The following is a 24,250-nucleotide window of genomic DNA, read 5'->3' as shown; positions in this document are numbered from 1 at the left end:
ATTTGATTGACATTGCTATGAGTCAGTGATTAACTTTTTCTAGGCTGTTTTACTATCTTAAGCTTGTGGCTTAGAATTCAAGTGTACTTTTCTTCATGTTGTTTTAGTGACTAAAATTATGAGTCATTCCCTTTTTGGGATACTTAATGTTAACAGGGTCAAAACATTTAAGATTATTTTTTACAAATATGATTGTTATCCATACCTAACTTTGAGCATGTAGTAAAATATTTGACATTTTTATGGAATACATGATTTTATATGAATCTAAAATCGTGTTACATGAGTCTAAAGTGTTTAAACTGCCATTTAAAGTTTCATTTCTCTTTCAATTTTGCTTTAAGTCTTCTTTGACTGCTCAGCTGGCACTCTAAGACAGTAGTTTTCAAAGTGTCCTCTCTGGACCAGCAGCGTGAGCATGACCTGGAAACTTGGTAGAGGTATACACTCTCAGGGCTCACTCCAGACATTCTGAACTAGACACACTGTGGCTGATCCCCAGTAATCTGTTTTAACTGAGCCTTCCAGGGGACTCTGGTACATGCTTATGTTTGAGAATCACTGCTCTAAGGCTTATTTGGTAATGTCACACCAGGTTTCATACCACCTAACTTAAATCAATCTACTTAAAATTATACTAAAAGTTAAAATATTCCTTAAAGTTTTTTTTCTGCTTTAGATTATAATGCATATTACTTGTCCTTTATGATTTGGGAAAATGTTTCTATCTTGGTGTGATTACTTAGTGATTTTTGCAGGGTTTGCTTGGTAAAGAAACTTTGTGACATTGCTGTTTTCAAATTCACACATGCTTAATTTTCAATTAAGTGACAATAGCAGATATTTTAAAATTAAAACACTGTTTTGAAAAAGGAATGAATTATTTCTTTTATAACTATAACAAAAATATCATTTTTAATTGGCTAGCCACCCACATATGTGTGATAGCTTTTAATTCATTTTAAACAGATAAAAATAATGAATGATTTGAAAGTGACAACTAGTCGGCTTTCTCATGTCTGAGATGCTTAAAAAGGATGTAGTCACTTGGTTGTTTTGTTTATTGTGCATTCAGAGTAATTAGGTCAGTCCTTTCATTGGCAGTTCTTTGAGATGAGTTAGGTTTGGGTTCTATAACCTCGTTTTGAGTAAAACTAAATAGGCTAGTTTGTTGATCTAATTGACAGTTTGCCTGTTTCTCCTAGAATTGCATATACTAGACATGTGCTGTAAATGGACTCTGGTTTTTATTGGAATATCCTATTTATTTGTTAGTGACAAGCATCCTTCATTAATATTAGTAAATTATCCATCAATTTAACGTAACTGATTTTGCACTACTACTAAAATCTGATTTTATGTTACTTTTTTTTTTTACATTTGATTATTCTTTGAATTTCAGGATGGTGAGGAAGAAGAAAATGAGAAAGGTATGTTTGATGCTAAGTAGAGCTTAAAAATTAGACATTTAGAAAAAAACTAAATTATGTGGAAATACAGCATTCCTTATTTGAAATTTTATTTTTGAAATGAGTTTATTTTCAAATTTATCAACTAGTGAATTGTTAACATTGATTTAATTATGATTGGTTTTAATTTTTTTGAACACTTAAAATATATTCTAATTTGATAGTACATATCAGTTACTGTAGTGTACAATGCCATTTTTTAACTTAACACATTTAATTTTATCTTTAAAATAACTTCCAACATACGGTAAGTTGAGTACATCTTTAAGACTGACACTGCAGTAACTCATACGTGCTTACAGAGTCTGAGTACATAACTCATAATGAATTTTGCAACTGGTCCTAAAAATGATGAATGACCGGGAAACTGACTTTTTTGCTGCTTAGAGAAACTTTCATAGTCTTCTGACAGTTTGAGCAGTTTAGAACTGTCTCATCCAATACAGTTACAGGCACAACACTAGTAATGCCTGTGGTCATTGTGAGGTTTTGGAAGAGTTGTTGGACAGAAGTTAAAGGATCCTACTTTGGACTAGAAAGGACATGGAGTAGGGTTCTAAGCAAGGCAGAATGAGAAACCTAGAAGCAATGATGAAGTAAAGCTTCTGACTGAAAATCTCACATGCCCGAAGCCTTTCCATTTTGGGGGAATGCAAGACATCTGTGAAAATGGGAATTGCGGACTAACTGGACAGGATGAAGACTGGAAAAACCAAGTTCCTGAATGTTACGGAGCAGGAGCATCTTTGGAGCCTCCCATAGCAGTATTCCCTACGATTCTGGACTACCCAGGAATTGAAGAGTGAAAAAGATGGGGCCCTGAACTACTTCGAAGACTGCTATCTTCAGACTGTGGCCTTTCAAGAAGTCACAGTGAGAGTTCTGAAGGTCACAAGGGTCAAACCAAGATGATCAGAACGTTGAATAACAAATCTGCATGCTTGTCACTATTCCTTGGAGGAAAAAAATCTCTTCTATTGCCATTATAACCAGAAACGAAGAACTGGTATCTTCAGGATGGAACCATTTTCTCGCTCTCACTGTTGTTGTTTGGTGTTTGTATATAGAGATCATTTTTTCCATGAAGAATAAGTGATCCTGGGTAAAGGATTGTTTATGTTAGTTAATACCCTTGTGTTTTTTTTCCTCTAACCTTCCATCAGTGCTAATAACTGGCTTTATATTTTCTAGGTCCTATTCTAGCTTATGAATATGAAATTGTTTAAACTTCTTGTTTTGCCGTATTTATTCCTGTTAAATCCTCTTAGATATAGCAGGTTCTGGTGATGGTACACAAGAAGTATCTAAACCTCTTCCTTCAGAAGGGAACCTAGCTGAGGCTGATCACACAGCTCATGAAGAGATGGAAGCTAATGCGACTGTGAAAGAAGCTGAGGATGACAACATCTCGGTCACAATCCAGGCTGAAGATGCCATCACTCTGGATTTTGATGGTGATGACCTCCTAGAAACAGGTAAAAATGTGAAAATTACAGATTCCGAAGCAAGTAAGCCAAAAGATGGGCAGGACGCCATTGCACAGAGCCCGGAGAAGGAAAGCAAGGATTATGAGATGAATGCGAACCATAAAGATGGTAAGAAGGAAGACTGCGTGAAGGGTGATCCTGTCGAGAAGGAAGCCAGAGAAAGTTCTAAGAAAGCAGAATCTGGAGACAAAGAAAAGGATACTTTGAAGAAAGGGCCCTCGTCTACTGGGGCCTCTGGTCAAGCAAAGAGGTTTGTTTTTCTATGTCAGTTCTTTACGATACTGAATTCCAGCATTCAATAAGATCACTCTACATTAAGGGGGTGGCTTCAAGACCATGTACAGTAATTAGTGTCTTATGATCCTGCCTATAATATTTTTGATCGTCATAAGTTACTTTTAAAAAAATATCAAGATCTTCATAATATGCAGTGTGTCCTACTGATTGCATTGTCGAATTGTCAGCATATATTTGGTTTTTTGGTTGTTTTTTGTTTTTTGTTTTTTTTTTTTTTTTCAAATTGACAATTTTTTTGTGTTTTATTTTTAAAAATCCTTGTGATGATGGTTAATGAACAACTATCAGTTCTAAGAACACAAAATGAAGTCAAGTCCCAGTCCTGAAATCTGGAGAAGATGGCCATATATCCACTGAATAAAATTGTCAGAAAATCTAGATCTTCAGGCATCTTGGGGAAAATCAGTGCAAGAATCCTGAGGGAATCACTTATTCAAATAACCTAATCTAGGCCTTTGGAATTGTTAATTTGTGTGACTAGTTTTAAATAATAGTCAATGTCAAGCTGTTCTATTTGTTTTGTTTTGTTTTTTGTTTTCAATTTTCTTCTGGTGATTTGCTTCTTTAGCTCCTCCAAGGAATCTAAAGACAGCAAGACATCATCTAAAGATGACAAAGGTAATGGATTTTTCCCCCTATTTATTTTAATGGTAACAGCGCATTTTCATTAAAAAGTAATAGTTGCCTGGTGTTTCCTTTGACATTTAGTCCCTAAAAATTTTATTGATAGACTAAAAACATTGTTTGGTCTTTGTGTAACCATGGAGTTAGTTTACAGCAAACTCTGATTGAAGCATTGTTCTTTACCTAGTGTGTAAGCTGATCTGAATATGTTAAAAACCAATTTGATAGGAAAGACTTATGTATTGTGCTCTAAGCAACTGTACTGAATATTGATTGCTATTTCATTTGCTTACATTATAATTTTCAGAAGTGTTTTAATCTTAAGTTGCAGTGATTTGTATACAACTCTTTCCCTGTTTTATCTAGTAGGAAATATGCTATAAATCACTTTTAAAAACAAATCATGCTTTATATTAAGGCAAACTTTTGTTAACATGGCCAAAACATTTTATTTTATTTTAATTCTTCAGAATTTGCTTCCTAGTTGGACTTATTTTGGGTTAATGGTTGTCTTCTATAGGAAAGTCATTTAATTTTCAACTCTTCTAAGTGTAAAGGTGTACAATACTTGATTGCTTTCTGTATGGTATCCTTTAAGAAGCTTAGTGTTCTTTGTAAAATAGTACTTTTCCCCCTATTACTAAAATGTATCTTTTCTGTAATTAGTAAAGTACCTGGACCCTAATGTTACTGGTAACATCAAACAGATACACAAACTTCTCGTTAACACTGCATAAAGTAAAACCCTCTGATGAATGCTCTTCTTAAGAACAGAAAATGATCAGCCATTAATACTTAAAATATTTGAGTGCATGTGATCTCCTTTCCCCCTAAGTCTATGAGAAGAGTTTTAACATTTATGTCATTTCATTCTTTTAAAAGCAATGAAAATGTTACAGTTTTCTATGTGCAGTAACATGAGATTATGGAATTTGGTTCCTTTAATAGCTTATATACACTGTTTCTCTAAAAGTGGAAATAAATGAAAATTTCCCTTTTACCATGGCACAACTGAGGAAAAGCACTAAAGGGTGGATTGACTAGGCCTGTGTCCTAAGAGATGGGTCTTTAATTGTATGAAGCCTTAATGTATGCATTGAAATGGTACAAAAGTGACTCATATATACATTTACTTGTGTTCTACATGACTATGAGATCTCTGTTGTTAAGCTTGTGGTGATCTTATTTTAGAAGATTGTTTCTTATTGAAACAAGAATACTCCAGCTGCATATAATTCCCATTTTCTCTGATTTTTTTTCTAATAGAGAATGAAGGTGAACTAGGTGGTTAGTCTTTGTACTTAATTTAAATCCTTGAGAACACTTTGTTCATAATTCTTGACACTAGTTTTTTCCTTGCTCTAACTTTTCCCTCTTCTCCAGTTCTTAGGATGCAAATCCCACAATAGATGTGGCAATTAAGCAGTCTGTTCATTCTTGGAGGACTGCTTCCTAGTTGTGTGTATTTAGTAATTATAAACTCCTAGAACAACAATAAAAATCTAAGACTTGCAATTGATATTTTTACCCACTTTGGCTTTAAATTCATGGAATAGGAGGTGTCCAGATAGTTAAATTTGTTTCTTTACTAGTTATGTTATCTGTTATATTTGATTTTAATAACAGATTCAAAGGACTTTGATACCATAAAGTTATGCTATGAAAATTAAATGAAAGTATTTTATAGTTTTGAAGGGCTATGTCCCTTATAATTTTGAAAAAAAAAAAAAAAGAAATTTCTGATTAAGATACTTAAATGTCTGATATTAAATCTATCCTAGGAAGTACAAGTAGTACTAGTGGTAGCAGTGGAAGCTCAACTAAAAATATCTGGGTTAGTGGACTTTCTTCTAATACCAAAGCTGCTGACTTGAAGAACCTCTTTGGCAAGTATGGAAAGGTACATTCTTTTTTCCGTTTTTTATCTATATTTCTAGTGTCTGCATTTGAAACAGATTGTACTTGAAATGGTGTTTCATAAACATTTTCTAATTTCTAGTATGACTTAGGAGTGTTCGAGGCATAATTACTGACTTCTGTGGTAATGATAGAATTGATTTAGGGATTAAATGATGTTTCATCATTCAGTTTTACTTTGAGCCGTAGGGACCTTTGTATTCTAAATCTTGAACCCACTTACAACAGGAAACTGAGCTTTATTTACCATGATTTTTTTTTAGCACCTGGCATGAGGTCTGGCACATTGCTGAGGCTGATTTCATCATCTTGAAAATAAATGTCTACCATTAGGCAGTAGGATATCATAACCAGGGGAAAAACTAATGTGTCCCTTGTTAATGTGTCCCTAGTCCAGTGTTAGAGAAAAAAAAATGTAAAACTGGTAAAAGAAAAATGTGTGCATATATATATATGTAGATGGACATATCAATATATTTTTAATCAAAAATGTCATAAGTACTGTGAGGGAAGAATGCAGATTTTTAAGAGAGAAGAGAGGCTCTGCTATGCTTGATTCGTGAGGAAAATTTTCTCTGGTATTCAAGGAGACACCTAAAGGAAGGGAAGTGGTAGTCAAAGAACACTAAATTAATAGTTATTGCATTTAACTGTGATTCGTCGGTATCTTTTGGGGCATTCACTGCTTTCTGTTAAGTTTTTCATGTATGTAAAATTTAACGTACTCCTGTGTAAGCTCTTTGAGGGCAAGGACCATGTACATTGTACTTTGTATGCACATGAAAGGCTTTAAATATAATAGGCATAAAACTAATGACCAATATTGATAAGTCATTAATCAATCTTACAAAAATCTATGAAACAATAATAAAAATTGTTGATTATTAGGAGGTTTTTATCTGCTTAACTAAGAGAGTTACCTGAGTGTAAAGCAAGTTGTTGTAGATGTCAGGTAGAGAACACAGATACAGAACATTGTGAATTTAGTCCTGTGATCACTCATGATGTGTTCTTGTTCTGTTTTCAGTATTAGAGAAGTGAAAACAATATTTTAATGTTGACATTTATTAAACTTAATATTAAAGATTCCATCCACTTAATAACAAGGTTTTGGACTTGTAAACTTTGGGGCAAATAAACATTTCGCAGGGTTAAGATGAAAACCCGTGGTTTCTAGCTGCCCCCACTGTGGAATTTATATTCCCTGTTTACCTCTTCCTGGCATTATGTCTTTATTCCTCTTTATTCAGCGCTGGATTGTTATCTGTCACTTTTCTCCTCATACTTCCATCCTTGCTTTGCTTCTCCCTCTTAATATCAATCTTACATAATTGAAGGCATTGGTCATTTTTATATTGATGCAGATTTTGAAAGCATATAGATGGAGAAGATTGTCTTTAAAGTTTTAGGGTTATTTTTAAGTGAGCTTTAGAACATATGACTGGTTTCTCTTCTAATTTTTGAAGTGTAGGAAAATGTTAACACTCACTAGTATCTGGAAAATTATCTTTAATTTTTTCTCTAAGTGATTCAGGTTGGGCCAATGATAGGAAAATATTGTTCTAAATCCAGTTTCTTGCTCTCTTTAACTGTACCATTACTTCATTGATGTGATCAATTGATATTTGGGCTATATATGTAACTAAAAAGAAAAGATAGGTTAAATTGCTTTTTTGACACTTTAAGTTCTCTTGAAGTTTTACTAAATATTTATGGAAAAGTAGATGTGATCACAAGAAGAAACCAAAGAATATATGTTTTAACTTTATTCTTTATCCTGAATTAATATATCCTGACTGTATCCTTTAAAGTGAATAGTCTTCAGTTCTGAAGCTTGGTCTACTTATAAATATGTGTCATTGTGAAGTTGTAAGACTTTTTAAAGTATCATCTCATTTTGTAGGTTCTAAGTGCAAAGGTAGTTACAAATGCTCGAAGTCCTGGGGCGAAGTGCTATGGCATTGTAACTATGTCTTCAAGCACAGAAGTGTCCAGGTGTATTGCACATCTGCATCGTACTGAGCTGCACGGACAGCTGATTTCTGTTGAAAAAGTAAGCTCACCGATCGGTTTATCAAAGGGAGATTACATTGATGCATAGTAATTCTCAACTTAAAGATCTTCAGCATTGGCAGAAAGAGAAATAGGAATGTTTTTGAAAAGTGTATACATTTTTATATTTTTTTTACTTTTTTTAAGTTATAATTCTCTATTCCAAATTTTCTGTCATCAACTCACTTAGAATCATAAAATTGTGACTTTAAAACTCAGGTATTTTTTTTTCTGATTTAAAACTTTCAGGTAAAAGGTGATCCTTCTAAGAAAGAAATGAAGAAAGAAAATGATGAAAAGAGTAGTTCAAGAAGTTCTGGAGATAAAAAAAATATGAGTGACAGAAATAGCAAGTAAGGATTTTTTTTTTATGAGTAGATGGACTTTTTTGGTACATTAATATAGTAGTTCTTATTCTGCTGTCTTTTTTGGAATGATGCGGTAGGACACAAGCGTCTGTCAAAAAAGAAGAAAAAAGATCATCTGAGAAGTCTGAGAAAAAAGAAAGCAAGGACACTAAGAAAGTAGAAAGTAAAGATGAGAAGAACGATAACGGAGCAAGTGGCCCAACCTCGGAATCGATTAAGAAAAGTGAAGAGAAGAAGCGAATAAGTATGCTTGCTCTATGTCTGTCTTCTCAGTCCCTTTCTCGTATGTTCTCTGTCTTAATTTTTACAGTGGAAGGGAAAACTTGAGGTTTTGATCAGATAAATATTTAAATTTTCTTGTTAGACATTACTGTGGTAGAAAAGGAGCACTAAGTAAAACGGTCTTCTTTTTTACTCCTGTGAAACATTGGTGTTCTTCCAGCTAAGTCTCTAAATCTGGTTGACTTAAAATGGGTTCTTGATTAATAGTATTGAGTTAGGAACTTTTGATATCACTGAACATATTAATGTTAACATACCAAACTAGTTGACAAACTGAGTTTAAATTCTCATAGAATCAGTAGGTTTTTATTTATTTATTTATTTACATGTATCAGTTTGTGAATATCTGGCTATCTTGAGATTGAGCATTTTTATATATATTATTAATTAATTTTTTTTAGACTTTTGTTTATCTAACGTTTTTTCTTTTTAGGTTCAAAGAGTCCAGGACATATGGTAATATTAGATCAAACTAAAGGAGATCATTGTAGGCCATCAAGAAGAGGAAGATATGAGAAAGTAAGTCCCCAGGAGGCATGTTGTATACTGTTTCACCTGTCTCCAAAAGAACATAATTCTGTGCCTCTGTAGACACTTTGCATACTGCCATGCTAGAAAATGCGCACAAAGGAAATGCTGTTAGTCATTTGAGCTTCCTAAGTGGCTAACCAAATAAAACCCCGAATTATTTTAACCTTTCCACTCCCTCTTATAATTTTTTTTCCCATAGATTCATGGAAGAAGCAAGGAAAAGGAGAGAGCTAGTCTAGATAAAAAAAGGGACAAAGACTATAGAAGGAAAGAGATCTTGCCTTTTGAAAAGATGAAGGAACAAAGATTGAGAGAACATTTAGTGCGTTTTGAAAGGCTGCGGCGAGCAATGGAACTTCGAAGGTAAGAATGGTTACATTTTAAACAGTAGTTATAAGCTAGATTTTTGGAAACTGTATTCCCATAGGAGATGGTTTGCTACTTTAAAGTGTAATAAGATCTGATGATTTCTTAAATTTGCATAGCACTTTACAGTTTACAAAGTACTTTTCCATCTGTTGTCTCCAACTCAGCAGTTCTGTAGGTTAGTTATGCCCATTTTACAATTGGAGAAAAAAATGGGGGCCCAGAGAGGCTAAATGACTCTTCCAATGCCACCTGGCTAACGAGTGGCAGAGTCGGGACTCAGACCCAAGTCTTCTGACTCCAAGTCCAATGCTCTTTCCTCTACTCCAAAGATGCTGCCATAAAAAAAACTGACTATAAAGGAAAAATGATTTTGAGATTATTTCAAAGTAGGATATGCTGTTCAGACATGTACAGTGTTGAAATTTTAACTACAAATTTAGCACAAATTCATTGTCTTTGGATTAGTGCTCAAGTGAAAGAATATTATGAGCCATATCGTACTCAGACTATCACAAATAAGCATTCTCTTTAAAACAATATAACATTTGGAAAACTGACATGTTTCTATTTTTAGTAGTGATGTTTCAGTTTATCAACTTATGGATGCTACTTAAAATAATCTTGTGAATTTGTTTTTATAATTTATTTTTCCAAATGTTAACCCGTCTTGTCCAGAGGATTTCATTCGTTCATTCACAGGAATATAGGAACTACCTGAGATAGCAACTTTGATAATACAGCAATGGCCACACAGTTTTACTGAAAGGAAATAATCCTTGCATTTTCCCTGTTTTTAGTGAAATTGCAGTGTGCTTAGCTTTCTGTTTTATTTAGCTGACAACCAGTTGGAAAGAGAGTGCGAGTAGGGAGCTAACAGAACAATGATTTTCAAACTTTTCTTACCAATGCCCCATTCATATAAATAAAAAAAAAGTCATAATCCTTCTTTATTTTCCTGTAGTGAAATTGATGCATAATATACCTTCCTATACAGATAATTTCGAGTCAATATAATGCCCTAAATGTAATATAAAGAAGAGTTTATTTATACTAAAATATATGTTCTAGATATAAATGCTTAGGCATCATTCTTCAAGAAGCCTTAATGAATAGTCAGGTGTTTGCACCCCAACTCTAGCGTCATTGAGAATGTGACAGATACTTGAACAGGCAGATACTGGTGTGTTGTATTGGTGAGTCAGATACCAGTAGTGGTGTTGATACTACGATTTCTGAAGTGGTAAATAGCTCTTGGTAAAATTCTCAAAAAAGTATAATTTTTCCTTTATGCAGTTACATTACTGGAAATTTTTAGTGTCTATAAAATTATAGCAAGGCAAACAAGCCTAGCATTTACTAAAAATGGAATTAAGTTCTAGGCTCAGATGTTACTTTTCAAAGGTTTTTTTGGTGGTTGTTTTTTAATGACATCAGTGTCCATTGTGGCATTTGAAAGGTATAAGGGGTGTTGCATAGCTGTTGTTCTGTAGAACTATCCTGATCATTCCATGCATCATGAGATACTTGGAATCTTTGGTCTTTATCCACTAAATGTTAGTAGCAGCCCCATGGTTGTTATGATCATTAAGAATATCCCACTGATTTCTGTGGAAGTACTGCTGACCCAAAAGAACCACTGGGTTGCTGGAGGAAGACCTACTGAGAGACACAATTATACACTGCCTGAGAATGAGCAAATGACAGAACACTTTTAGAAGTCTAATACAATAACTTAATTCAGTTGGACAAACGATTGAACTACCTTTGACTCAAAAAAGCGTGTTACCTGGAGCCATATGTTAATGGGCCAGTGAACACTGAATAAGTGCCCTTTAGGGCATCATTTTGTCACATGTAGCACTTGGTATAATTAATGTTGTTGGTTATAATCCCGAGTCATTAAAATAAAGTATATGCCTTGTTTTAGGAGACAGAATATATAATAGACAATGGGAAATTTTCTATCAAAAAGAGTTGATAAAAGTTGTAGTTTTGTAAATTCATATATGTAGAATATTTCCTTTTAAACATGTTAATTAATTAATGGGCTATTAACTATAGTGGGATTTTTATTTAAACAGGAATCATGTAAAAGGCAGTTCCTCTATATAAAATTCGACTGCTCAGCTGACAGTCTTATAAATAAGTAACAGTCTTGGAATCTGTTTAAAGTTTTATTTTGAGTTCTCTTTCCAATTACATTAAAACTACTTAGATTGAGTTAAGTTAAAATTGACAACCTCAAGGAAAAATTCAAATTCAAAAGCTATTCTCTTTCACACAGTGCTAGCATAATTTAAGTATTTCTAAATACTGATTTTTGGTAGACGAAGAGAGATTGCAGAAAGAGAGCGTCGAGAGCGAGAACGCATTAGAATAATTCGTGAACGGGAAGAACGGGAACGCTTACAGAGAGAGAGAGAGCGCCTAGAAATTGAAAGGCAAAAACTAGAGAGAGAGAGAATGGAACGCGAACGCTTGGAAAGGGAACGCATTCGTATTGAACAGGTGCAGTCAGAAAATCTTTTCATCTTAAATAACTCACCTTTTTCAAACCTTGTGATTTTGCCCTAAAATTTGCTTTACTTCTTGTAAAGCTTCTATGGAATGAGTTCAGCTAATGAGTGTTTAAGTGTCCCTGAAAGATAACAATGAATTAGGCACTAGTTAAAATCCGCTTAGTAATGATTTTGTTCTACATAATTGGTAATAACTCTAGCTCTGCAATATCATGGCAGCCTAATAGTCTGAGCATAGGACTATGAGTCCAGAGTAGTTGTAATCCAGGCTCTGTCACTATCCCAGTCTTAGAAGATAATAACTATTTCCTGACATATTACAGTGGGAATGATTTCCCAAGGCTGGAAGGAAATAATGCCTCTCTTTGCAGAATTGCAACCCAAGATTTTAAGGCACTTAATTGCCATACATTACTAAGAACTCTGTGTCTGATTCCCTTTAGATGCTTTTGCATTATTCAAATGACTAAACTAAATCTGACCTTCCCAAACACTTGCTGGCTTTCACCACCCAAACCCTGTTACTTTAGTATTGCAGAACAATAGCCATAGTCTAGATTGTTGAAATCAAATATATGTATTTGTCCCAGGTGTGTGTTTTGCCTGGTGCTTGCCTGTTATGGTTTCTTATGATGGGGTTGAAACAGGGTTGCATATGTACTTACCTTCTGTTTCCGTCTTGCATTGGTTGGCTCTTCCTTCTGTGTTGTCTGAAGGAGCGTCGTAAGGAAGCTGAGCGGATTGCTCGGGAGCGAGAGGAGCTCAGAAGACAGCAGCAGCAGCTTCGTTATGAACAAGAAAAAAGGAATTCTTTGAAACGCCCACGTGATGTAGATCATAGGTAGTTGCTTAATTTCTTCCTTAACAGTTTACCTTGCTGTCTTATTTCCTGTACACCAAGTCCAGAGCAGTAGAAGATACACATTTCTATCACTGGAATCAAAGGTCACGATCAGTAGGGAGGGGAAGATTACAGTACAGGGGGTGTACCCAGTACATTATCGAGTAGGAACATTGTGCTCTTCTTTCGTTCCCACTACCTCCTCTTTAAAAAAAAAAAAAAAAAAAAAAAAAAAAATTATTTATTTATTTGAAAGGCAGAGTTACAGAGAGAAAAGGAGAAACATCTTCCATCTGCCAATTCACTCCCCAAATGGCTGCTACTGCCAGGACTACGTCAGGCCAAAGCCGGGAACTTCAGATGAGTCTCCCACATGGGTGCAGGGGCCCAAGCACTTGGGCTGTCTTCCTCTGTTCCCAGGCACATTAGCAGGGAGGTAGATTGAAAGTGGCAGCCAGGGCTTAAACCAGCACCCATATGGGATGTGGGTGTTGCAAGTGGTAGCTTAATCTGCTGTGCCACAATGTTGGCCCCTCTTTTTCCCTTCTTTATGCCAAATGATTGACTAGAAATGTATGGTTACGATAGACTTCAAGAATGGTTCTCGGGGCCAGCACTGTGGTGCTGCGGGTTAACGCTCTGGCCTGAAGCTCTGGTATCTCATATGGGCGCCGGTTTGAGACCCAGCTGTTCCACTTCCAATCCAGCACTCTGCTATGGCCTGGGAAAGCATAGAAGATGGCCCAAGTGCTTGGACCCCTGCACCCATGTGGGAGACCTGGAATAAGCTCCTGGTTCCTGGCTTCAGATCGGCCCAGCTCCGGCTGTTGCGGCCAATTAGGGAGTGAACCATCCGATGGAAGACCTCTCTCTCTGCCTCTCCTTTCTCTGTGTAACTCTGACTTTCAAATAAATAAATCTTAAAAAAAAAAAAAAAAAAAAAAAAATGGTTCTCGCCGGCACCGCGGCTCAATAGGCTAATCTTCCACCTGTAGCACCGGCACACTGGGTTCTAGTTCCGGTCTGGGCACCGGATTGTGTCCAGGTTGCCCCTCTTCCAGGCCAGCTCTCTGCTGTGGCCAGGGAGTGCAGTGGAGGATGGCCCAAGTCCTTGGGCCCTGCACCCACATGGGAGATCAGGAGAAGCACCTGGCTCCTGCCTTTGGATCAGCACGGTGTGCTGGCCGCAGCACGCTGACCGTGGCGGCCATTGGAGGGTGAACCAACAGCGAAGGAAGACCTTTCTCTCTGCCTGTCAAAAAAAAATAAAAAATAATAATAATGGTTCTCAAACTCAGACCTGTTTTGAAAAGGTAGTGCAGACAGTACAAAAATCGAAGTTGTGAGATTGGGAAGACTGAAAAATGATTCTGGTGTTAAGAAGCTCATGCTTCTTAACAAATTTTAAAATGCAAATATATTCATTTAATTTTCTTATTATAAATTCTGATTGAGCTGACTGTGAAGAAATAGGTGAAGTAAATGAATTACGCATGGAGCTTATCCCTTTAACCTTCACAAGGTTAAGGATAAATGAAAAGATTATGGGCTACTGGTGAGAATTTTAGTCTAGAGTAGTGTTAAGCATTTCATCTTGTCTGTCTTCTCCATTTAGTAATTTAGGCAGTTTTTCTCTCCTGTAAAGCCTCTCTAGCACTATATGACTTCACATAAGTTACAATTCTTTGCTACCTTATACTTCTAACTGAATATGTTATCTTGAGTTTATAAGCCTTCTTGTGTCCACAGTCCTAACGTGTGGTATGTATGACTCCAAGTAAGTGTTGTTTGGGTATTATAAAACTAATTTATATAAATGAGCAAATATTTCTCTTCAAGGCGAGATGATCCTTACTGGAGCGAGAATAAAAAGTTGTCTCTAGATACAGATGCCCGATTTGGCCATGGATCTGACTACTCTCGCCAACAGAACAGATTTAATGACTTTGACCATCGAGAGAGGGGCAGGTTTCCAGAGAGTTCATCAGTACAGTCTTCATCTTTTGAAAGGTAGGTGGATAAATAAAAAATGGTTATATTTCATATCTGAGCCTTGCTGGTGAACACTTTGGTTCTGTGCTAAAATCTTAAAAACAGGCCGGCACCGCGGCTCAACAGGCTAATCCTCCGCCTGTGGCACCGGCACCCCGGGTTCTAGTCCTGGTCAGGGTGCCAGATTCTGTCCCGGTTGCTCCTCTTCCAGTCCAGCTCTCTGCTGTGGCCCGGGAGTGCAGTGGAGGATGACCTAGGTTCTTGAACCCTGCACCCGCATGGGAGACCAGGAGAAGCACCTGGCTCCTGGCTTTGGATCAGCGCGGTGCAGTGGCCGCAGTGGCCATTGGAGGGTGAACCAACGGTAAAGGAAGACCTTTCTTTCTCTCTCTCTCTCTCTCACTGTCCACTCTACCTGTCCACAAAAAAAAAAAAAAAAAAAAAAAAAAAAAATCTTAAAAACAAAAACTCAGGACAGAATTGAGTGTTCAGAACAAATTATATGTTATATGTTTGATTTTGGTTTTTGTTTATGAGAATGTGCCTCAGTATTCAAAATTAAATAGGCTACCATAATAAGGTTAGGTTGGTTGGCTTTTTCTTCCTTTAAAAGAATGGGAACATTGTTAGCTTTGCGTGTCCCTTCATTGCTAAATACAGTAAAAAGATCTTCAGGTTGGTAATGACTTGAGTGTGCCATAAATTTATAGTTCAATTGAAAAGAAGATTGATTGAGGGGTGGCGCTATGGCACAGCGGGTTAAGCTGCCATCTGCAGTGCTGACATCCCATATGGGTACCAGTTCGAGTCCCGCCTACTCCATTTCCAATCCAGCTCCCTGCTAATGTGCCTGGGAAAGCAGCAGAGGATGGCCCAAGTGCTTAGGCCACTGCACCCCCATGTGGGAGACCTGGAAGAAGCTCCTGGTTCCTGGCTTCAGCCTTGGCCCAACCTTGGTTGCTGTGGGCATTTGAAGAGTGAACCTACGGATGGAAGATCTTTGTCTTCTCTCTCTCTCACTGTAATTCTGACTTTCAAAGAAAATAAATATATTTTAAAAATTATTAATAATTGTAGCTTTCTTGGTCAAGGACTTTGCCTTAAGCTCACTTTTGTTTTTAAGATTTATTTATTTATTTGAGAGGCAGACTTACAGACAAGAGAGACAGAGAGAGGTCTTCCATCCGCTGCTTTACTCCACAAATGGCTGCAACGACCAGAACTGGGCTGGTTGGAGCCCAAGAGCTAGGAGCTTCTTTTGGGTCCCCTATGTGGATGCCAGGGCCCAAGCCATTAGGCCATCTTCCACTGCTTTCCCAAGCCATTGGCAGAGAGCTGTATTGGAAGAGGAGCAACAGGATATGAACCAGCACCTATATGGGATGCCAACTCTATAGGCAGAGACTTAACCTACTATCCCACAGTGCCAGCCCCTGCCTTAAGTTCATTTTGAAGGAGGAGTAATCATTATAATGTTATGCCAACAAAGTTAGGAAGAATAAGGCCAAGTAAATATTTTCAAGACCTGTGTTCTTTATTTCTAATCAATAGGCGGGAACGCTTTGTTGGCCAAAGTGAAGGGAAAAAAACACGACCTACGGCACGAAGAGAAGATCCAGGCTTTGAAAGGTATCCCAAAAATTTCAGTGATTCCAGAAGAAATGAACCTCCACCACCGAGGAATGAGCTTAGAGAGACAGATCGGCGAGAAGTCCGAGGAGACCGAGAAGACAGGAGAACAGTGATCATTCATGACAGGCCTGACCTGGCTCACCCTCGACATCCTCGGGAAGCAGGGCCCAACCCTTCCAGACCAACCTCCTGGAAAAGTGAAGGAGGCATGTCTGCTGATAAGCGTGAAACAAGGTGGTGTCTGTGTGCTTGTTAATGCTCCATTGTGGCACATAAAAAATGATAATCATAAAAAAATGATACTTCAGTTTTGAGCTTACATGTTGTGTTTTGCTTAACAGAGTTGAAAGACCAGAGCGATCTGGGAGAGAAGTCTCAGGACACAGTGTGAGAGGTGCCCCTCCTGGGAGTCGCAGTAATGCTTCAGGCTATGGAAGCCGAGAGGGAGACCGAGTGATCTCAGACCGGGGAAGTGGAGCACAGGTGAATGCAACTGTCAAGTCTTTAGAAATAGATTTAGAGTTCATGTAAGATATCATGTCCATATAGTATCACTTTGATGTGGCCTAGTGAGTTAGCCTGGAATGACTAAGAAACAAGTGGCTCCTAAAAGGTGTCACATTTTCTCATAGATTATTATCAGTAGTTGTATCTTCAGTAGTCCAAAGAAGTAGGGTATTAGCCTTGAAATAAACTTCCTACTGAAATTTGAGATTTGCTAAATTCAGTAAATGAACTTTCCTAGTGACTGGTTTAGCATCTTCTTAAGAAATTGAGGCTGTCAAAATGGGTGGGAAATCTTTACTCGATACGTGTGTTTCTATTTCACATTTTCCTTTTTTTTTTTTATATTTCATGACATAGCTTAAAGTATAGAACTGAAATAAAACTTTTGCCTATTTTCTGTTCTCTTGATTCTCAAAGTGAGTGAGTGGAAACAGTAGCCTGTGAGTTGACAGCACAGATATACTTCTGTAAATTGCATGCTAATACCAATCCTGAAGTATGTGTGTTTGCATTATGGTGCCTTGTTTTGCTTTTGAGTACATATTAGTTTCCATAATAGCATTTTTTAAAAAAATTATTTATTTGAAAGGCAGAGAAAACAAGAGATAAAAACTTCCATCTGCTGTTTCACTCCCCAAGTGCTGACAAAAGCCAGGCCTGGGCCAAACTGAAACTAGGAACTTGGAGTTCCATCCGGGTCTCCCAAGTGGGTAGCAGGAGCCCAAGTACTCAGGCCATCTTCCATTGCTTTGCCCAGGTGCATTAGTGGGGAGTTGAATCAGAAGTGGAGCACCGGGACTGGAACCGGTGCTTACATGGGATACCAGTATCACAGGAGGAAGCTTAACCCACTGTGCCACAAAGCTGGCCCCCATAATAGCATTTTTGTTCACATTTTTCAATCTCTTGGCATTTTATCTAATATTGCTATATAGTTACACACCCTCCATTTCATCAGAGTATTTATAATATAGATTTGGACCTGATGGCTAAGATAAGTTTGAACATCTCTAGCAAGTAGAAATGTTGACGGGTAAGTTCATTCAGCTGTGTTTGCTCTGAACAGAACTTCTTAGTGTACAATCAAGATTGTCTGCCCTGTTTAGAGGAAACGTAAAGAAGTGTCATAGGCTAGCCCCCTGCTTTCAGATGTCCTTTTAGAAAAGATGTCCTGATAAAAGACACCTTATGTCCTCTCTTGAAAACTCTCCTTTTCATGTTAGTCTGAAAGTTGTTCCACTAGTATTAGCCTCTCCTGGGGAGGTCCCTTCAACTCTATTGCCTGTAGGCCAAATATCAACTCTTGACTCTTCTCACCTCAGGTCTTAGTTCTGTGACTTTTGTGTTTTTTTGTTTACCACTCTGTTCTTCATGTCATGTCATCATCATGTCATGTTCTACATTGTCCTGTCTTCACTGTCACCTTGTAAGAGCCACAGCACTAATCTAGTACTAAATAAAGTAAGATTACTGCTGTTTTTCTGTGCATATTGTCCTGATTGGTTGATAATATACCCCACCCTGATCTGTCTTAAAGTTTTGACCTATGACTATGCCTTCTTATTTATATACATCCAGGTATTTAAAGTTCTTAAGGGTCAAAAAATGCTTGGCTTCTAGAAGGTGCAGCAGTAGAAAATAAAGTGTTGAATCATTTCCCCATACTCTACCCTGAAGCTTGTAGCTTCTATGAGATTGGTAGAAACTCTGCATATGATTTTGCATTATTCATCCTTTTATTTTCTTAGACATCTTATTGATTTGCTTCTGACATTAAAAGCACAGCAATGTAAATAAATTGGCATGAGATTGAAGGTGTCATGACTCCTTTTTCAATATGCTTTTCTTTAGCACTATCCTGAAGAACGACATGTAGTTGAACGCCATGGACGGGACACGAGTGGACCAAGAAAAGACTGGCACGGTCCACCTTCACAAGGGCCTGGCTATCATGATACGAGGCGAATGGGTGATGGCCGGGCAGGAGCAGGCATAATAACCCAGCATTCAAGGTAAGCAGCTCATCATTAAGATTTCTGCCAGCACACAACTCAGCCTTTTATCCATTCCTTAAAGGTTGTTATGGCTTTTGAGGGATTAAACTGTGGCAGGTAAAAAGCCTATGTCTGCCCCAGCATTTCCCTATATCAACTCAAAAGCCTTGCCAAGGTGGAGCCTATGCGGGGCAGCTGATCTTAATTTCTAACTTAATTGATTGGTCTGGCAAGTAAATCTAGATGTAGGTGTGTGTGTATTGGAATCCAAACAGTAATATACATTAACCTCAAATCTCGATCCTCCTTTTCGCTACCTAGCCTTTCTAAAATTCTTGAGAGAAAAAGAAGCTAAAAATATGTTCTCTTTCCTTTTTTTTCCAAGTAACTCCAGCAAAACTTTTGGATATTTGACCCAAAGGCATTTTATATGCTAAGAGACAAGCTTGATTCATTCTCTTAAACCCTGTGTCTACATTGGCACTTTAGTCACCAAATCCTCAAACCTCTCCATTTCCCATTTCTCTCTTTTCTCTCATTCACCTTAGAGGAGTGACTGACCTAGCTTAAGTTTCACTATTCTGTCCCTTCTGTCCAACTTCAGTGAGAGTTATACTTGTGGTTACACAACCTCATCATTCATTCTATTATTACTTGTTTGAAAGGCAGAGACAGAAATCTTCCATCTGCTCGTCCATTTCCTAAATGACCACAACAGCCTGGTCTGGATCGAAGCCAGGAACCTGGAACCCAATCCAAGTCTCCCACATGGGACCCAATTACTTGACCCAAGGTTGTGTATTAGCAAGTAGCTGGAATCTGAAGTGGAACCAGGACCTGAATCCAGGCATTCTATTCTGTCATTGGATTTTCAAGGCCACCAGTGACTGCTCTTAAAATACAGATTCCATTCTTTTCTTTTTAAGATTTTATTTATTTATTTGAAAGTCAGAGTTACACAGAGAGAGAAGGAGAGGCAGAGAGAGAGAGAGACAGAGAGAGAGAGAGAGGTCTTCTATCAGATGGTTCACTCCCCGATTGGCTGCAATGGCTGGAACTGTGCCGATCCAAAACCAGGAGCCAGGAGCTTCTTCCTGCTCTCTCATGTGGGTGCAGGGGCCCAAGGACTTGGGCCATCTTCCACTGCTTTCCCAGGCCATAGCAAAGAGAGGGATTAGAAGTGGAGAAGTCGGGAATTGAACTGGCACCTATATTGGATGCTGGCGCTTCAGGCCAGGGCATTAACCCACTGCACTACATCGCCAGCCCCTAAAGATGTATATTTATTTATTTGAAAGAGTTACAGCGAGAAGTAGAAATAGAGATGTCTTCCATCTGCTGGTTCACTTCCCAGATTGTCACAGTAGCTGGAGCTGAGCCAGTCCAAACCCAAGAACCAGGAGCTTCTTCGGGGTCTCCCAGGTGGGTGCAGGGGCCCAAGTACTTGGGCCATCTTCCACTGCTTTCCCAAGTGCATTAGCAGGGAGCTGGATTGGAAGAGGAGCAACTGGGACACGAACCAGCACCCATATGGGATGCTGGCAGCACTCCAGGCTAGGGCTTTAACCTGCTGTGCCACAGCGCCAGCCCCAGAGTCCATTATTTTCTGAGTTCTCATGCTCCTTGGTGGCTAAGCACTATTTCACACTGTTGCTTTTCTTTATTTTGAAGCAGCTTTCTGTGTTCTAAAGCATTATAATTTCCTTCTTCCTGATTTCCTTTGCTTCCCCTCTTTCAGATGATTGCATTTTGACACTGCTCTTTATTTTTAGCTCTTTATCACCATTTCCATGTGAATGCCTTGCTGTTTCCATCAATTCAAGGTCCTTGGCAAATTCATTCCTTTCCTGTTGCCTCTAGCTTATTATTTTCTTTATTTTTAAAATTTGTCTATTTATTTGAAAGAATGACAGAAAGATATGTTCCATCTACCAGTTCACTCCCTGTATGCCAGTGACAGCTGAGGTTGGGACAGGCTGAAGCCAAGAGCCAGGAACCAGGGACTCCATCTAGTCTTCCGTGTGGGTGTCAGGGACCTAAGTAGATGAGGCATCGTTTGCTGCCTCCTGGGGTACACATTAGCAGGAAGTTGGATAGGAAGCAGAGGTGTGAGCTGATCCCGGATGTTCCAGTATAGGATCCTGGCATTCCAAGCAGGCAAGCAGTTTCCTAACCTGCTGTGCTACAGTACCACCCTCCAGCTTCTTATTTTTCCTTCTCTTTTAAAAAAGTTTCATTTATTAAAAGGAAGAGGAAGAGAGAAACAGGTGGGAGGAGAGACAGAGCTCTGTCTGCTGGGTTACTCCCCAAATGCCCACAATAGCCACAGACAGGAACTCCATCATCCAGATCTCCCACGTGGCAGAAACCAGGTACCTGAGCTATCATCTGTTGGCTCCCATGCACATCAGGAGCAAGCTGGATTGAAGCAGAGGCAGGATTTGATCCCAGTAACTTCTGTGTGCCATGCAAGTGTCCCTGGCAGTAGCTTAACTTATTGTACCACAATGCCCAGCCCCCCTCACCCCCAGCTTCTTTTTTTAATTTGCAAATGCTGCTATCTATCTCATTTACCCCAGCTGGAAAAATATTGGTGTCATCATATTTATATTCATTCTAGCATAATGTTCTAAGTGTGGTTTGTTTTTTTAAATTGTTTCTAGGGCCATGGGCATTCAGTATAGTAGTTAAGATGTCCCTTAGGATACCTGCATCCCATATCCAAATGCCTGAGTTCACATTCCAGCTCTGCTCCTGTTTCCAACTTCCCACTAATGTGTATCCTGGGAGGTAGCAAGTGATGGCTAAAGTAGTTGGGTGTCTGCCACCCATGTGGGAGACCTGGCTAAGACCCAATTGTTGTGAGCTTTCGGGGAGTAAACCAGAAGATGAGAGTGATACCCCTCTCTCCTTTCCTTCCTCACGCCCCTCTCTTCCCCTTTCAAATAAAAAATAATGTGTTTCTAGTAGCTATTGATTCTTCCTCATTTTTTATCAAATCTTCTCAAATTAGTCTTTTTTTTTTTCCTGATACATTTATTCAAGTTCTTTCTAAATGCAGTGATTGGAGCACCCACTGTTATACCATTTATTCATTCTAAAACCACAAGCAGCTTTCTCTTGGTCACAGTCTAGTCCAGACTCTCAGCCTGGGATTCAGCCCTTTCTGTAACGTTTCACGTCCCACCTTTTTACAGGATGTTTTGGGGATGGAGCCATTTTTTATGTGTTCCGAGTGTTTACTATGTTGCATTGTACATAAAAATTCCAGAAATACTTCTTGAATGACTTCCTGTAACTGGAGGTTCCCAAGGTTTAGCATATGCCGGAATCATCGAGAAGGTTTGTTAAAACATAGATGCTGGGTCCTATCCCCAGAGTTTTTTAGGAGCTACAGTGGGGTTGAGAATTTGCATTTCTAATAAGCTCTTAGTTAGAGCTGATGCTGCTGATCGGGGTCTACATGTTGAAATGTTTTGAGTAGTGGGCTTTGCTCCAACAGTGTTTAGCTGTGTGACCTTGGACACATTTCTTAACCTGCACGTCTCAGTGTCTTCATAAAATGGGGTTAGTAATGGTACATATGGAGCATTGCCTGATAAAGTAAGTGATACGTTCTCTGACTTTTTTTTCTTTTAAATCCTTTTCAGTAATGCATCCCCAATTAACAGAATTGTACAAATCAGTGGCAATTCCATGCCAAGAGGAAGTGGTTCTGGATTTAAGCCATTTAAGGGGGGACCTCCACGACGATTCTGAAAATCAGCTATCTGCCATGGTTTCAAGATAATTTATTGAAATCTCCTATAAACTTTACTTGACTACTTAAGAAGAGGACCTCTGGCTTGCTTGAGAATTCTGTCCTACTTTTTTTTTTTTCTTTTTAAAATTTAACTTGATTGCTTTTCTCAATTTTAGAGAAGATGTTTAAATAGTTCTGTTGTAACTTTTAATAGTTTTGTGTACCATTCAACTTGTTTTCTTGCAGCACCGAGACACATTGGAAAAGATTGGAATTGAAGCTGTTTTGTTGAACGCTGTGTGAATATGCAGAGTAGCTTGCAGCTGTGTGGTAGTGGTTTAATTTGCAGCACTAGCTCTGTGGTATCAGGCTCTAGAGATACTTCTTGTCACCAAGCATTTTCAGCCTCCATTTTGAAGGTTGTTTAAGCTTAAAAAGTCTGCCATCTAATTTTTAGAGAATAAGATTGTTCCTTGCATTTCTGAGTATTATGTAACCTATTTTTGCAGAAGGTACTGTTACATTAAGTGCATCTGTGTATCCTGGTTAAAAAAAATGTAATCTTTTTTGAAATAAACCTTCATATTCTGTATAGTTGCTAAAGTGTTGAGAACCTTTTTAATTGTAAAATGAGAACCAGTTTTGAGTTTAGTGTAGCAGCACACTTGTTCAGGTTTGCATGGTTTGAAACCAAATAGACTCATGAAACCTTGGCCATAAGGTTCATATCACGAGGTTCTTAGCCTGAGTTGTGCAGGTAAGTGCACTTTGAGGTAATCTGCACTGTGTGATGGATAAATTCCATCTCTGGGAATTGTGTGGGTATTAATGTTTCCATGTTCCCAACTATGTTGAGAAGTGGGAAAAACCCAGGTTCTAGATTGGTGAATCAGTGGGGTTTTGTAAATACTTGTATGTGGAAAGACATTGTTGTCTTTTTTGTGAAAATAAACATCCACACCTGGAAGTGTATGTGTCTTTGTGTCCAGCTCCTTAGGTCTTAGACCGCCAGCCTTTCAGGAGTTAAAACTAAAGTGATTGTGTAGAGTTATACAATGATCTTTTGGTCTTTGTTCCTAGGGGAAAAGCTAGCTAGCTTTGACTCTTCACATTAGTATTTGGGCAGTATACTACTCCTGTGACTTTTTTTTCCCTAAGGCATCTTCCTTAGGAAAGACTGACAAGATAAATTCTCAACACCATCTCTTTCATGAACGCTTTCCATATCCCTTCATATCAGTCAGTGATGAATAATCCAGAGGGCTTAGATGGTGAATTCAGCAGTTTGGATCCATGTAAAATATGGGGGCACAGGGGTCACCCTGAAGCCACTCCTTTGATATGAGAACTTGATAGAAGTTCTTGACAGCATTTGTTTGTCCCTGGGTGCGTATGGTCAGGCTGATGCAATGGCTCAGCTTTCTGAGTGCTACAGACAGCTAGGGTTCTGTGGTCTTTGGCCCTTTGAGAAACTGGCACTGTTTGAACTGCTTTGGATTTCATAGCCCTAGTTGCCATTCCCAGACCTAAAACTGTGGGAGGAGGTAGAATTTGTATGTGTTAGGTCTGCTTCATTTCTTCATCCCCAACACCTTGGAGAATGGCATAGTAAAAGCCTCAGAATATG

The 24,250-nt window shown here is 38.2% G+C and overlaps 1 protein-coding gene and 1 long non-coding RNA gene across 35 annotated transcripts in view; one reads left to right on the top strand and one right to left on the bottom strand.

Moving 5' to 3' along the window:
* Positions 1 to 12,704, bottom strand: part of LOC103351095 (uncharacterized) — a 35,036-nt gene extending 22,332 nt beyond the window's left edge. Inside the window, exons 1-2 of the long non-coding RNA XR_016218206.1 lie at positions 12,581 to 12,704; positions 11,942 to 12,034 (exon numbers count right to left, since the gene is read on the bottom strand). This is a non-coding gene — a long non-coding RNA (uncharacterized LOC103351095). The remainder of the gene's footprint in view (positions 1 to 11,941; positions 12,035 to 12,580) is intronic.
* Positions 1 to 23,590, top strand: part of SLTM (SAFB like transcription modulator) — a 48,868-nt gene extending 25,278 nt beyond the window's left edge. For 9 of the 34 annotated variants that reach the window (XM_051821935.3, XM_051821942.3, XM_051821940.3 and 6 more), the window contains 16 exons: positions 1,403 to 1,430; positions 2,738 to 3,206; positions 3,822 to 3,871; positions 5,659 to 5,777; positions 7,698 to 7,847; positions 8,096 to 8,199; positions 8,292 to 8,458; positions 8,930 to 9,015; positions 9,227 to 9,390; positions 11,724 to 11,904; positions 12,632 to 12,756; positions 14,596 to 14,766; positions 16,300 to 16,614; positions 16,722 to 16,863; positions 18,739 to 18,899; positions 22,532 to 23,590. In XM_051821935.3, coding sequence (XP_051677895.2) covers positions 1,403 to 1,430; positions 2,738 to 3,206; positions 3,822 to 3,871; positions 5,659 to 5,777; positions 7,698 to 7,847; positions 8,096 to 8,199; positions 8,292 to 8,458; positions 8,930 to 9,015; positions 9,227 to 9,390; positions 11,724 to 11,904; positions 12,632 to 12,756; positions 14,596 to 14,766; positions 16,300 to 16,614; positions 16,722 to 16,863; positions 18,739 to 18,899; positions 22,532 to 22,640 — 2,541 coding nt within the window. In that variant the 3' untranslated portion in view covers positions 22,641 to 23,590. Of the gene's footprint in view, positions 1 to 1,402; positions 1,431 to 2,737; positions 3,207 to 3,821; positions 3,872 to 5,658; positions 5,778 to 7,697; positions 7,848 to 8,095; positions 8,200 to 8,291; positions 8,459 to 8,929; positions 9,016 to 9,226; positions 9,391 to 11,723; positions 11,905 to 12,631; positions 12,757 to 14,595; positions 14,767 to 16,299; positions 16,615 to 16,721; positions 16,864 to 18,738; positions 18,900 to 20,235; positions 20,383 to 22,531 lie in introns of those variants that run through there. The other 25 variants (XM_089310486.1, XM_089310478.1, XM_089310480.1 and 22 more) reach the window with 7 other exon arrangements.
* Positions 23,591 to 24,250: the final 660 nt, after the last annotated feature.

This window comes from Oryctolagus cuniculus, chromosome 12 (assembly GCF_051225735.1).
Source record: "Oryctolagus cuniculus isolate XC-2025 breed Fujian yellow rabbit chromosome 12, ASM5122573v1, whole genome shotgun sequence".
Classification (NCBI taxonomy): domain Eukaryota; kingdom Metazoa; phylum Chordata; class Mammalia; order Lagomorpha; family Leporidae; genus Oryctolagus; species Oryctolagus cuniculus.
Note: the sequence above shows the minus strand (reverse complement) of the source record. Positions and strands in the feature narration are given on the sequence as shown.